This window comes from Dama dama, chromosome 5 (assembly GCF_033118175.1).
Source record: "Dama dama isolate Ldn47 chromosome 5, ASM3311817v1, whole genome shotgun sequence".
NCBI classification, from domain to species: domain Eukaryota; kingdom Metazoa; phylum Chordata; class Mammalia; order Artiodactyla; family Cervidae; genus Dama; species Dama dama.
This window is the reverse complement of record NC_083685.1, coordinates 117,531,855-117,541,472: the sequence shown is the minus strand read 5'-3', so window position 1 is coordinate 117,541,472 and position 9,618 is coordinate 117,531,855. Positions and strand designations below refer to the sequence as shown.

The window sequence follows — 9,618 nt, the reverse complement described above, 5'->3', positions numbered from 1 at the left end:
TTGGAGCCATTTTCTCCTGGTGCCGGCTTCCAACTTACAGAACCTGGGGAAGGATTACAGAGAAAAGATTTGTAGCCACGCTCTTAATGGCGGAAAACTTGGAGCCGGACGCGAGCGACGCAAGCGGAAGCGGAAATACGTTTGCTGCCCACATGTGCCTCTCAGGGGCTGGAGAAAACGGTGCTGGTTGCCGGAGAGTGTTGTCGAGTAAGACGCTGAGTAGACGTCTCCGCGACGGCGAGTGGGGAACGGAAAGCGGAATCTAGTGCTCCGGGAAGAGACGTTCCAACCTCTGCTTTCTCTCCCGATTGAGTGGTGCCCCCACGTTACACCATGGGCAAAAAGGGCAAAGTTGGGAAGAGCCGGCGGGACAAATTCTATCACTTGGCGAAGGAGACCGGTGAGTCAGGGTTCGTGCTGTCAGAGCAGGCGAGCCGCCGACCTCGGTCGGTTCGCCCCGCTTTCCGAATATTGAGTTTCTCTTCCGCAGAAGGGGTAGTGGGTCGGGAGTCCGCAGAAATCCCGTTGGGAAAGCGCTTCGCGGACCTTGTTAAAGTATTTTGTCGCCGCCCCCAGGTTACCGCTCCCGCTCTGCTTTCAAGCTGATCCAGCTGAATCGCCGCTTTCAATTTCTGCAAAAAGCCCGAGCATTGCTGGACCTGTGCGCTGCACCGGGTGGATGGTGGGTAACACCTGGCACCTGACGCTCCTTATGGAAACTTTCTGGGTTCCAGCCTTGGATGACTGAGAATTGCGTTGAGGGGCGGGAGGGATACAGTAATACCAGCCTCATATTTCTGTACTCCCCAGAACTGTAAGCTTCAAGAGGGAAGATTTGGAACGTGTACGTAAGTTTGGCTGGTATTGACCAGGGTTCTTCAGTTCTATTCAGTTGCTCAGTCGTGTCTGACTCTGCGACCCCATGGACTTCTGCACACCCGGCCTCCCTGTCCATCACCAACTCCTGGAGCTTGCTCAGACTCATTTCCATCGAGTTGGTGATGCCATCCAACTATCTCATCTTCTGTCATCCCCTTCTCCTGCCTTCAGTCTTTCCCAGACCAGGGTTCTTTGCCTTCCCCAAGTCAATAGAAATTGATTAGAGGCCAGACAGGAAATTCAGGCAAAGCTTTATTGGGGCCCCTGCTGCAGCAGGAGGGCATGAAAACAAGTAACAAGTTCCCTTGCTTGCTAGCTCCCGGAGAGGGTGTGAGCTGATTCTTTATATGGGGTGAGGGTTGCTGTGTCTAGAAGCCCAGCCTTGGGGGTGGCTTAGGTGGTTTGCTCACCCCTTTGGTGATGGTGAGTGCTTTTGCTCCTAGCCCTTCATAAGTGGCAGTGGATTTGTTTGTTTGTTTTTTGGTCTTTTTGTATCTTCTTGCCCAAAATTCACCCAAGCTGGGCATGCATACGGTTATTTTTAGTCACTTGTGGTTTGTTTGTATTTTATTACTTGAGGAGTTGTTTGTTCAACTGCAAACACTGAAGCAAAAGGTCCCAGGTCCCAGAGACTCCCAACACTAGGGGCTGGGAGATCAGATTGTCCAGGGAGTGGGAGGGGTGGTTGAGGGTATTTTAATCTTTACTTCTCTTTTATAGGCTGCAAGTGGCTGCCAAGTTTATGCCTGTATCCAGCCTTATTGTGGGTGAGTGACCGGTGGCTCTCTTAGGTGTTCCAGGGGAGTGGAGAGTGAGACACTGTGTTTCTACATTTCCTTCCTCCCTGCTTGAAGCAGCCTTTTGGAATCCTCTGCCCTCTTTTCTTCCAGGAGTGGATCTGGTCCCAATCAAGCCTCTTCCCAATGTGGTGACACTCCAGGAGGACATTACAACGGAACGCTGTAGGCAGGTAATGGGAACCTCCCTTTTCTTGTCCTTCTAATATGTAGACATCTGCATCCATTCCTCTTCCCACCTGGATCCCCTGAAGGCACATTTTTCCTGCTTACCATGCGCTAAGCAGTGCCCACACATTGTCTGTATGACAAGGCCCAAAAGACAGTGTGTCCATCCAGCCTTTGTTTATTCAGGAAAGAAGTCTTTGGAGTTGGAGGAAGTGCAGAGATTTCCATGAAATCCTTTCCAGCAGGTTCTCTAGTAGACTAAGCTCCATGAGGACAAATAGGTTTGCTTATCATTGTATCCCCTGTTCACGGCACAGGAATTGGCCTGTGGCAGGCACTCAGCAAATGACTGGGTGGACAGATGGCTGAACCAGTGATTCTGTTCATAGCCATGTCTGGATTTGAGTTGCAGTAATCTCTTCCTTCTCTGTAGGCCCTGAGGAAGGAGCTGAAAACCTGGAAGGTTGATGTTGTGCTCAATGATGGGGCCCCCAACGTCGGGGCTAGCTGGGCCCATGATGCTTACTCACAAGGTGCTGGGGTTGGAGGACATGGAGATAAGGGTGGAGGCGGGTATGCCCTCTCAGGCTGCAGAGGTCCTCAGCTTACCATCTCTTTCCCACAGCCCATTTGACGTTGATGGCTCTGCGTTTGGCTTGTGACTTTCTGGGCCGTGGTGGCTGCTTCATCACAAAGGTTTTCCGTTCTCGTGACTATCAGCCCTTACTGTGGATCTTCCAGCAGCTCTTCCGCCGTGTCCAGGCCACCAAGCCCCAAGCCTCTCGTCATGAATCTGCGGAGATCTTTGTAGTCTGCCAGGGTGGGTGTAACTTCCTTTGTTCTCTTGATTAATCAGTCTCTTACCTACCAAAGCACACTTGCTCATGAATCTTATTACCTTAGGTTTCCTGGCTCCTGACAAGGTTGACAGTAAATTCTTTGACCCCAAGTTTGCCTTCAAGGAAGTCGAAGTTCAGGCCAAGACTGTTACAGAATTGGTGACTAAGAAGAAGCCAAAGGTGTGTTAGGGGAGTGGGGCCACTCTCAGGTCCTGGAACTTGGGGGAGGCTGGGTCTGGTGGGTCCTGCAGACACCCTGGAAGGGACTGACTGCTCAACCTTCATTATCTCTCTTCTTAAGGCTGAAGGCTATGCTGAGGGCGACCTTACTCTCTATCACCGAACCTCCGTCACTGACTTCCTCCGAGCTGCCAACCCTGTTGACTTCCTCTCCAAAGCCAGTGAAGTGAGTCCCCAGACTCGAGGGCTGTGGGGGAGCCCCAGAAACAGGGCCTGAGCATCTCCCCACTCCTCTCCCCCCCGAACAGATCTCACTAGATGACAGCGAGCTGGCACAGCATCCAGCCACCACCGAGGACATACGGGTGTGCTGTCAGGACATCAAAGTGCTGGGGCGCAAGGAGCTCAGGTTCGCTCTGGGGGTGGGCAGAGTTCTGGGAGCCCCGAGGGCGGTGGGGAGGCCTGGGAGGGACATAATGCTAGATCTCGGGGAACAGGATGCCGCTGTGCTGGAGGTCCGGGGTGGGGGCCTGAGTCCTCGGACACGTGGCTCACACTTGAGGTTTGGGGTATGGTCCTAAACCAGGAGGAGGCTGATGGAGGCTGACAGACGGAGACAGTAGGGTCAGGAATGGTATTTCTGGGGCAGGTCCCTACTGAACTGGAGGACGAAGCTTCGGCGATACATGGCCAAGAAGCTGAAAGAGCAAGCAAAGGCACTGGACATCAGGTGAGGAGGGAGCCAAGCCAGGGCAGGCGCTGAGCGGGTGTCTGCGGGAGGCGTCCGTGGAGATAACCAGCTCCTGGGACACTTGTGTCAGCCTCAGCTCAGGGGAGGAAGAGGAAGGAGAGGAGGAGGGGTCCGCAGCGGGGACTGGGCCGCCGCCATCTCAGGAGGAGGAGGAGGAGGAGGAGCAGCTGAACCGCACCCTGGCGGAGATGAAGGCCCAGGAGGTGGCAGAATTAAAGAGGTGAGGGGAGCTGGCGACTGAGTCCCTCAGTGGGTGAGGATGTGGGGGAGTGTGAAGGCCTGGCTAGGGAATCTCCAGAGCTGGGCACCTGTAACTCCTCAACCCGGCCCCTCAGGAAGAAGAAGAAGCTGCTGCGTGAGCAGAGGAAGCAGCGGGAGCGCGTGGAGCTGAAGATGGATCTTCCCGGGGTTTCCATCGCAGACGAGGGGGAGACTGGCATGTTCTCCCTGCGCACCATCCGGGGTCACCAGGTCAGGCGGGGTGGGGCCCACGCAGGAGACGGGAGGACCTGCATGGGCGTTCGGAGGTGGGGGCCCGGAGGCCTTTGGTTCAGTATGCTGAATGATCTTGGCTCCTGGTTGCTGTCCTCGCCCATAAATGACTTGGTGAGGGGAGGCTGGGAAAAAACAGCCTTATATTTCAAAGACCAGGAGGGAACGTACACCTAAAATAATGGCAGAGTAGGAAGCTTTGTGAGTGTGATGTAGATTTGTTTATCTTTGTAGAACTAGAGCATCAGAACCACAAGGCTCTCGCTGCCAGATTAGGTGAGAGGCAGTGCAGCCAGGGTGCCTGGGTCACCAGCGCATATGTTGGGGGTTCCCCTCGGGGAGGCGGGGCACAGCGTTGTTCAGTTCACTGAGACCAAGTTAGCACCTGTCTACTCTCAGCTGTTGGATGGGGCTTTCTGCTGAATGCTAGAGACTCAGCTTTTTCTGGTAAAAGCAGCGTCACAAATAAAATGAGCTTCTGTGGCTCTTGTGTCACATCGTACAGGAGCCAGAGAGCACAGTGGTCCTGGGGCGGACCACCACTTTCGCATCCTTTGCCTGTCTCCTCATCTGTAAAAGATGTTAACAGAAACCACCTACTGGGGTGTCAGGAAGAAATAAACAAAGATGGTTAGGTGTGACTCCTGGTGTGTAATTCAGGAAATAGTAGCTGTCTTTGCCATGAGAACAGATTTTGGAGTTGACGAGTGATTTATAAGTGAAACAATTCTTCCTGTTAGATGTATGTTGCTGGGCTCCTTTATTCAACAGAAACAACAGTTGTAGATATTCTCCAGTGATAAGGTGCCTTCTGAGTAATTTGAAAACCAGTGATTTTAAAACATTTTAAAGTTTGACACCAGTTAGGCCATGGGGTGCTTTTCCATAAACCTATTCCTTCCACTAATTGAAGAAGAGAATGCTGAGTGACGTGGCCTAGGGTGGGGTGTTTTAAACAGTTAACCCCATCACCTCCCTGTCTACAAAAGGAGGTAATGTACTTGCCACAGTGATTTTTCTGATGTTGCTGAGAGTAAGCTAAGATGACGAACAGGGAGGAATACAGCAGTATGTTCCTTGTCAGTGCCCTTGACCTCTGTTTCTGTCGCTCTTCAGTTGTTAGAGGAGGTAACACAGGGGGACATGAGTGCTGCAGACACATTTTTGTCTGACCTGCCAAGAGATGACATCTACATATCAGATGGTGAGGACGACGACGATGCATCTCTAGATAGTGACCTGGATCCAGAGGAGCTGGCAGGAGTCAAAGAACCTCAGAGTCTAAAGGACCAAAAGTGGTAAGGAGTGTGTGTGTGTGTGTCGGGGGTGGGGGGCGCGGTGTCTGGGGAGGTGTCTATAGGGCACCCTCAAGTTCCCCGTGGGAGTTGGGGGCAGCAAGCCCTCCAGAGCACTGATCCACCCACTTACCTTGGGGCTACAGTGTACGATTTGCTGAAGTGGAAGATGATAAAGAGGAGGAAGAAGAGAATCCACTGTTGGTACCATTAGAGGAAAAGGCAGTGCTGCAGGAAGAACAGGCCAGCCTGTGGTTCTCCAAGGTAAGCAGAGGCTGGGGGCCGAGACACACCAGGGCTGGTGTTCCCCGGGAGAGAGGGTGCCTGACGATTCCATCGCAGGACGGCTTCAGCGGGATTGAGGACGATGCCGACGAGGCCCTGGAGATCAGTCAGGCCCAGCTGCTGTATGAGAGCCGTCGCAAGGGGCAGCAGCCGCCACCACCGCCTTCCAATGAGGAGCCGGAAAGCAAGCCTCCCCCGTGCCAGGGTGAGGCCCCTAAGGGGGCGGGGGCTCCTAAGGGGTCAGAGGTCGCCCCTGGGCCTGGAGAGGAAGAGAGCGACAGCGACGGCAGCTCTGACAGCGACGGCAGCTCTGACAGCGACGGCAGCAGCGAGGACGAGGAGAGGTGAGTGGTGGCGGCTGACAGAGGGCTCGAGAAGCAGTGGTTCTGCCCCATCCTCTGTAAGCTGGGTTGGAGGTGGAGAAATGCAGATGGTTCTGGTTTAAGTGATCTGCAGTACGGCCTGAGGGGCAAGGTTTCTGGAAGTTCCCCAGGCAGTTTTAACTAAGAACTAGGGTTGGGTCTGGGTGGCGTGGGTTACAGTGGGACTTGGGTGCACATCCTTCCCCTCTTCCACAGCTGGAAATCACAGCGCGGGAAGAAGCGAGGCCGCGGGCCTAGGTCAGAGGACGACGGTGGGTTTGAGGTGGTGCCTATCGAGGACCCAGGTGAGAGCTCTGCACCCAGTGGGAGGAAACACCACCTGGATGGAGGTGTGGGTGTTGGGGGCTGAGCTGTGACCTTCTGCCTCCCTTCCTAGTGAAACATAGGATCCTGGACCCTGAAGGCCTTGCTCTAGGTGCGGTTATTGCCTCTTCCAAAAAAGCCAAGAGAGACCTTATAGATGACTCCTTCAGCCGGTGAGGGGCCAGGACGTCATGAGAATCGACCTGGGTAGGCGGTGGGAGGGATGGTTTCTGTGAAAGCCTGATCTGGTGTTCTCTCCACCTAGGTACACGTTCAATGAGGATGAGGGGGAGCTTCCAGACTGGTTTGTGCAGGAGGAAAGGCAGCACAGGATACGACAGTTGCCTGTCGATAAGAAGGAGGTGGAACACTACCGGAAACGCTGGCGGGAAATCAATGCGCGGCCCATCAAGAAAGTGGCCGAGGCCAAGGCCAGAAAGAAGCGGAGGGTGAGCATGGGGCTGCCTGAGATGCTGGTGGGCTGGGCAGGGGTAGGAGAAGAGGCTGGCCTGACTGTGAGGTCCCCTGACAGATGCTCAAGAAGCTGGAGCAGACTAAGAAGAAGGCAGAAGCTGTGGTTAACACGGTGGACATATCAGAACGGGAGAAAGTGGCACAGCTTCGAAGGTGAGGGGCCGGGGGTCACCCACAAAGGTACACGGAATCAGGGAGCAGCAGGAAGCCCCTAACCTGTGTCTTCCGCTTACAGTCTCTACAAGAAAGCTGGGCTTGGAAAGGAGAAACGCCAGGTCACCTACGTTGTAGCCAAAAAAGGTGTGGGGCGCAAAGTGCGCCGGCCAGCTGGGGTCAGAGGTCACTTCAAGGTGGTGGATTCGAGGATGAAAAAGGACCAGAGAGCACAGCAGAGGAAGGAGCAGAAGAAAAAGCACAAGAGGAAGTGAGCGGCGCCACCAGGGCCCCTGAGGGACTGTGTGGATGAGGAGGGATTCAGTGCCCCTTCTGGCCTCCTTGGTGCCAGCCCTGCCCTTGCCTGCCTCAGCCTTTGAAGACAGGTTCCAGCTACCTGCGCTCTGTGGTCCTGGGCAGTGAGGGGGGCAACATACTGACTGGAAGAAAAGGGCTCCCATCAAAGCCCTGCTAAACATGCCCTGTCGGTGCCATCAGAGCCCACAACCCTTCCGTGAAGGACGTGGGGCGCCGGGCGAGAAGTCTCACCACTTGTAAATCACCTTTAAGGGGAGTTCCCTACCACAGTGGCAGTCACTGCAGTCTGCCTGGGCGCACTCTCAAGTCTTTCCCCATTATCATCTGAATAAAAGCAGAAGCATAGATGTCTTTTCTGACAGTTCAGTTCCTGGGAACTTGATAGCTCCAAAACACCTGGGTCTTCACACCCTGTGCACTGTTCTCAATCGTATTTGTGTGTCCCAGCTCACGGTGAAGGAGAAATGACAAGCAATCCACAGGTCCCAGTAGTAAAACATTTACTAGAGCAAGCAGAGAGGAATGCACATCTCAAAGAAACCTTCACAAAGTCACAAAATTTGAAGTATGTATATTTCTTTTCCTTTTATAAACAAGATAAAACAAAAATCATCAAAATCATTTCAGCAAAAGATTTTTCTACCATTGTGGCAAGTTAAAAAAAATACAATGAAATAGAAGACACTTTAAAAGCTGTTGTTGGGTTTTTGTTTTTTTCATTTTAAATTTAGCAACAGTTTAGGCCCAGAGCAGTCCTGTCTCCAGGATCGTCTTTCCCCTCAGCTGCAGGGACTCTGGGTCTGGCAGGCTGCTGCTTCCTGTCTCAGGGCTGGACACAAACCTGGCTGGGAAACCTGAGCATCAACTCACGTAGAATCAGGCCCCTCCCCGCCCCCCACCTCCCCTGCAGAGGCTTGGAAGTGCTTCAGTGCACATCCCCAACACCTCCAAGGACTGATCTGCAGAATCAATCCAGACTCAAATGAGGACTGCCTGGCCACAGAAAAATTTGTAGATGTCTTTAAGGTGACATTTTAGTAAAAAATATGCACTACATACAATATAAACCTAGAGTGAGTTTTGTGCCCTGTAAGGCCCCTTCTCCCAAGGTATCCTCAGCTGACCCTCGTGACACTCACCCAGAGCCAAAAGAAGCTGCCAACTCTGGCTGCTTCTAAGACGAAAGCAGCTTCCCAAGTAAATACCTGAAACGTTCCCTAGGTGAATGGGTCACGTCTCCAAACTCCAGCTGTCCACTAAGGGCCCAGGGTCCTTATACCTTGGGCCCCAACCCAGCCCTGAGACACCTAGTTACCAAATCTAAAAATAAAATTAAAGACAACTGATTTCACGCTTCAGCACATACCCTCTAACTGTCCCATCGACTTTTCTTGCGCTTGGGTGGCTCAGGGACAGCGAAACCATCAGGTGTCTTATCTGTCTTGCTGTCCATCTTGTCCACCTTGGGGCTGTCCACCTTGGGGTCCATCTTGCTTTCACGATTACAACTTTCCTTCCTGCTTTCACCATTCCGACCGTCACTGGCACCCCGGCTCTCCCCGTGTCGGCCTCCGCCCGCTCCATGCCTGTTCTCTCCGTGAGGATGACCATCAGCATGACGGCGGCTGTCAGTGTGACGGCTGCTGCTCTCTGGGTAGCGGTATCCATCTCCATGGCGACCCCCATCTCCATGGCGACCCCCATCTCCATGACGTGGACTATCGCCATGCCGATTGCCACTATCTCCATGACTGTGACGACTTCCACCCCGGTTCTCAGTATATCGCTCTCTTTTCCCATTGCCACCCCCAGTCCCTTCTCGGCTGTTACTCCCTGAAGCTGTGTTGTTGACGCCCGGAGCTGCGGCAGAAGGGTAGGTCACCGGGGCACTGCTGAGGTTCCCAGTACTGCCAAAGCCTGGGATACCCTTCGTGGCGCTGGCAATGGGGCTGTCAGGACTGCTGTGGCCCTGCTGGGCTGAATTAGTTGGAACTGAATTCAAGCTCCCTGCACTAGTCCATCCACTCGCCCCAGCCGCAGAGCTTCCAGCCTTCTGGTTGCTTAAACTGGCAGCAACAAAGTGACTCTTGTACTGTGACTAAGAGAGAGACAACAGCAGTGGGTGAGACAGGAAGTGTAAGAAACCTAATGGCCCAGCTAGCTAACTGGAGGTACAGAAGGCTGAGGAGCAGTTCAGGGCACAAGAGGCACGGAACCAAACTTGTCTTCGTTAAACAACGGCAAGCACTCTCAGCCAGGTTACAAGAGCCCTGGCGCCCTGACAGCTGGTAGAGCAGGGAG

At 53.6% G+C, this 9,618-nt stretch overlaps 2 protein-coding genes across 3 annotated transcripts in view; one reads left to right on the top strand and one right to left on the bottom strand.

Annotated features, from left to right (window-relative positions):
• The first annotated feature begins 41 nt into the window (after nucleotides 1–41).
• FTSJ3 (FtsJ RNA 2'-O-methyltransferase 3) lies at nucleotides 42–7,673 on the top strand. The gene is made up of 20 exons (XM_061144371.1): nucleotides 42–400; nucleotides 577–682; nucleotides 1,600–1,646; nucleotides 1,770–1,849; nucleotides 2,278–2,377; nucleotides 2,470–2,664; nucleotides 2,748–2,863; nucleotides 2,985–3,089; nucleotides 3,172–3,272; nucleotides 3,513–3,593; nucleotides 3,685–3,834; nucleotides 3,950–4,085; nucleotides 5,223–5,404; nucleotides 5,548–5,665; nucleotides 5,744–6,030; nucleotides 6,265–6,353; nucleotides 6,446–6,545; nucleotides 6,638–6,821; nucleotides 6,905–6,999; nucleotides 7,082–7,673. The coding sequence occupies exons 1-20, from the start codon at nucleotides 334–336 to the stop codon at nucleotides 7,272–7,274; spliced, it is 2,532 nt and encodes an 843-aa protein (XP_061000354.1). The 5' UTR covers nucleotides 42–333; the 3' UTR covers nucleotides 7,275–7,673.
• A 127-nt stretch (nucleotides 7,674–7,800) lies between these two features.
• The window catches only part of DDX42 (DEAD-box helicase 42), a 35,420-nt gene continuing 33,602 nt past the window's right edge, over nucleotides 7,801–9,618 (bottom strand). For both annotated transcript variants that reach the window (XM_061144369.1, XM_061144370.1), the window contains one exon: nucleotides 7,801–9,415. In XM_061144369.1, coding sequence (XP_061000352.1) covers nucleotides 8,687–9,415 — 729 coding nt within the window. In that variant the 3' untranslated portion in view covers nucleotides 7,801–8,686. The remainder of the gene's footprint in view (nucleotides 9,416–9,618) is intronic.

Bases quoted from the DNA above. Each gene is read 5' to 3' on its own strand.
- FTSJ3 (XM_061144371.1), top strand. From the start codon at position 334: ATGGGCAAAAAGGGCAAAGTTGGGAAGAGCCGGCGGGACAAATTCTAT. The intron at 2,378-2,469 runs GTGCTGGGGTTG...TCTTTCCCACAG, and splicing joins CCATGATGCTTACTCACAAG to CCCATTTGACGTTGATGGCT. The intron at 6,546-6,637 runs GTGAGGGGCCAG...CTCTCCACCTAG, and splicing joins ATAGATGACTCCTTCAGCCG to GTACACGTTCAATGAGGATG.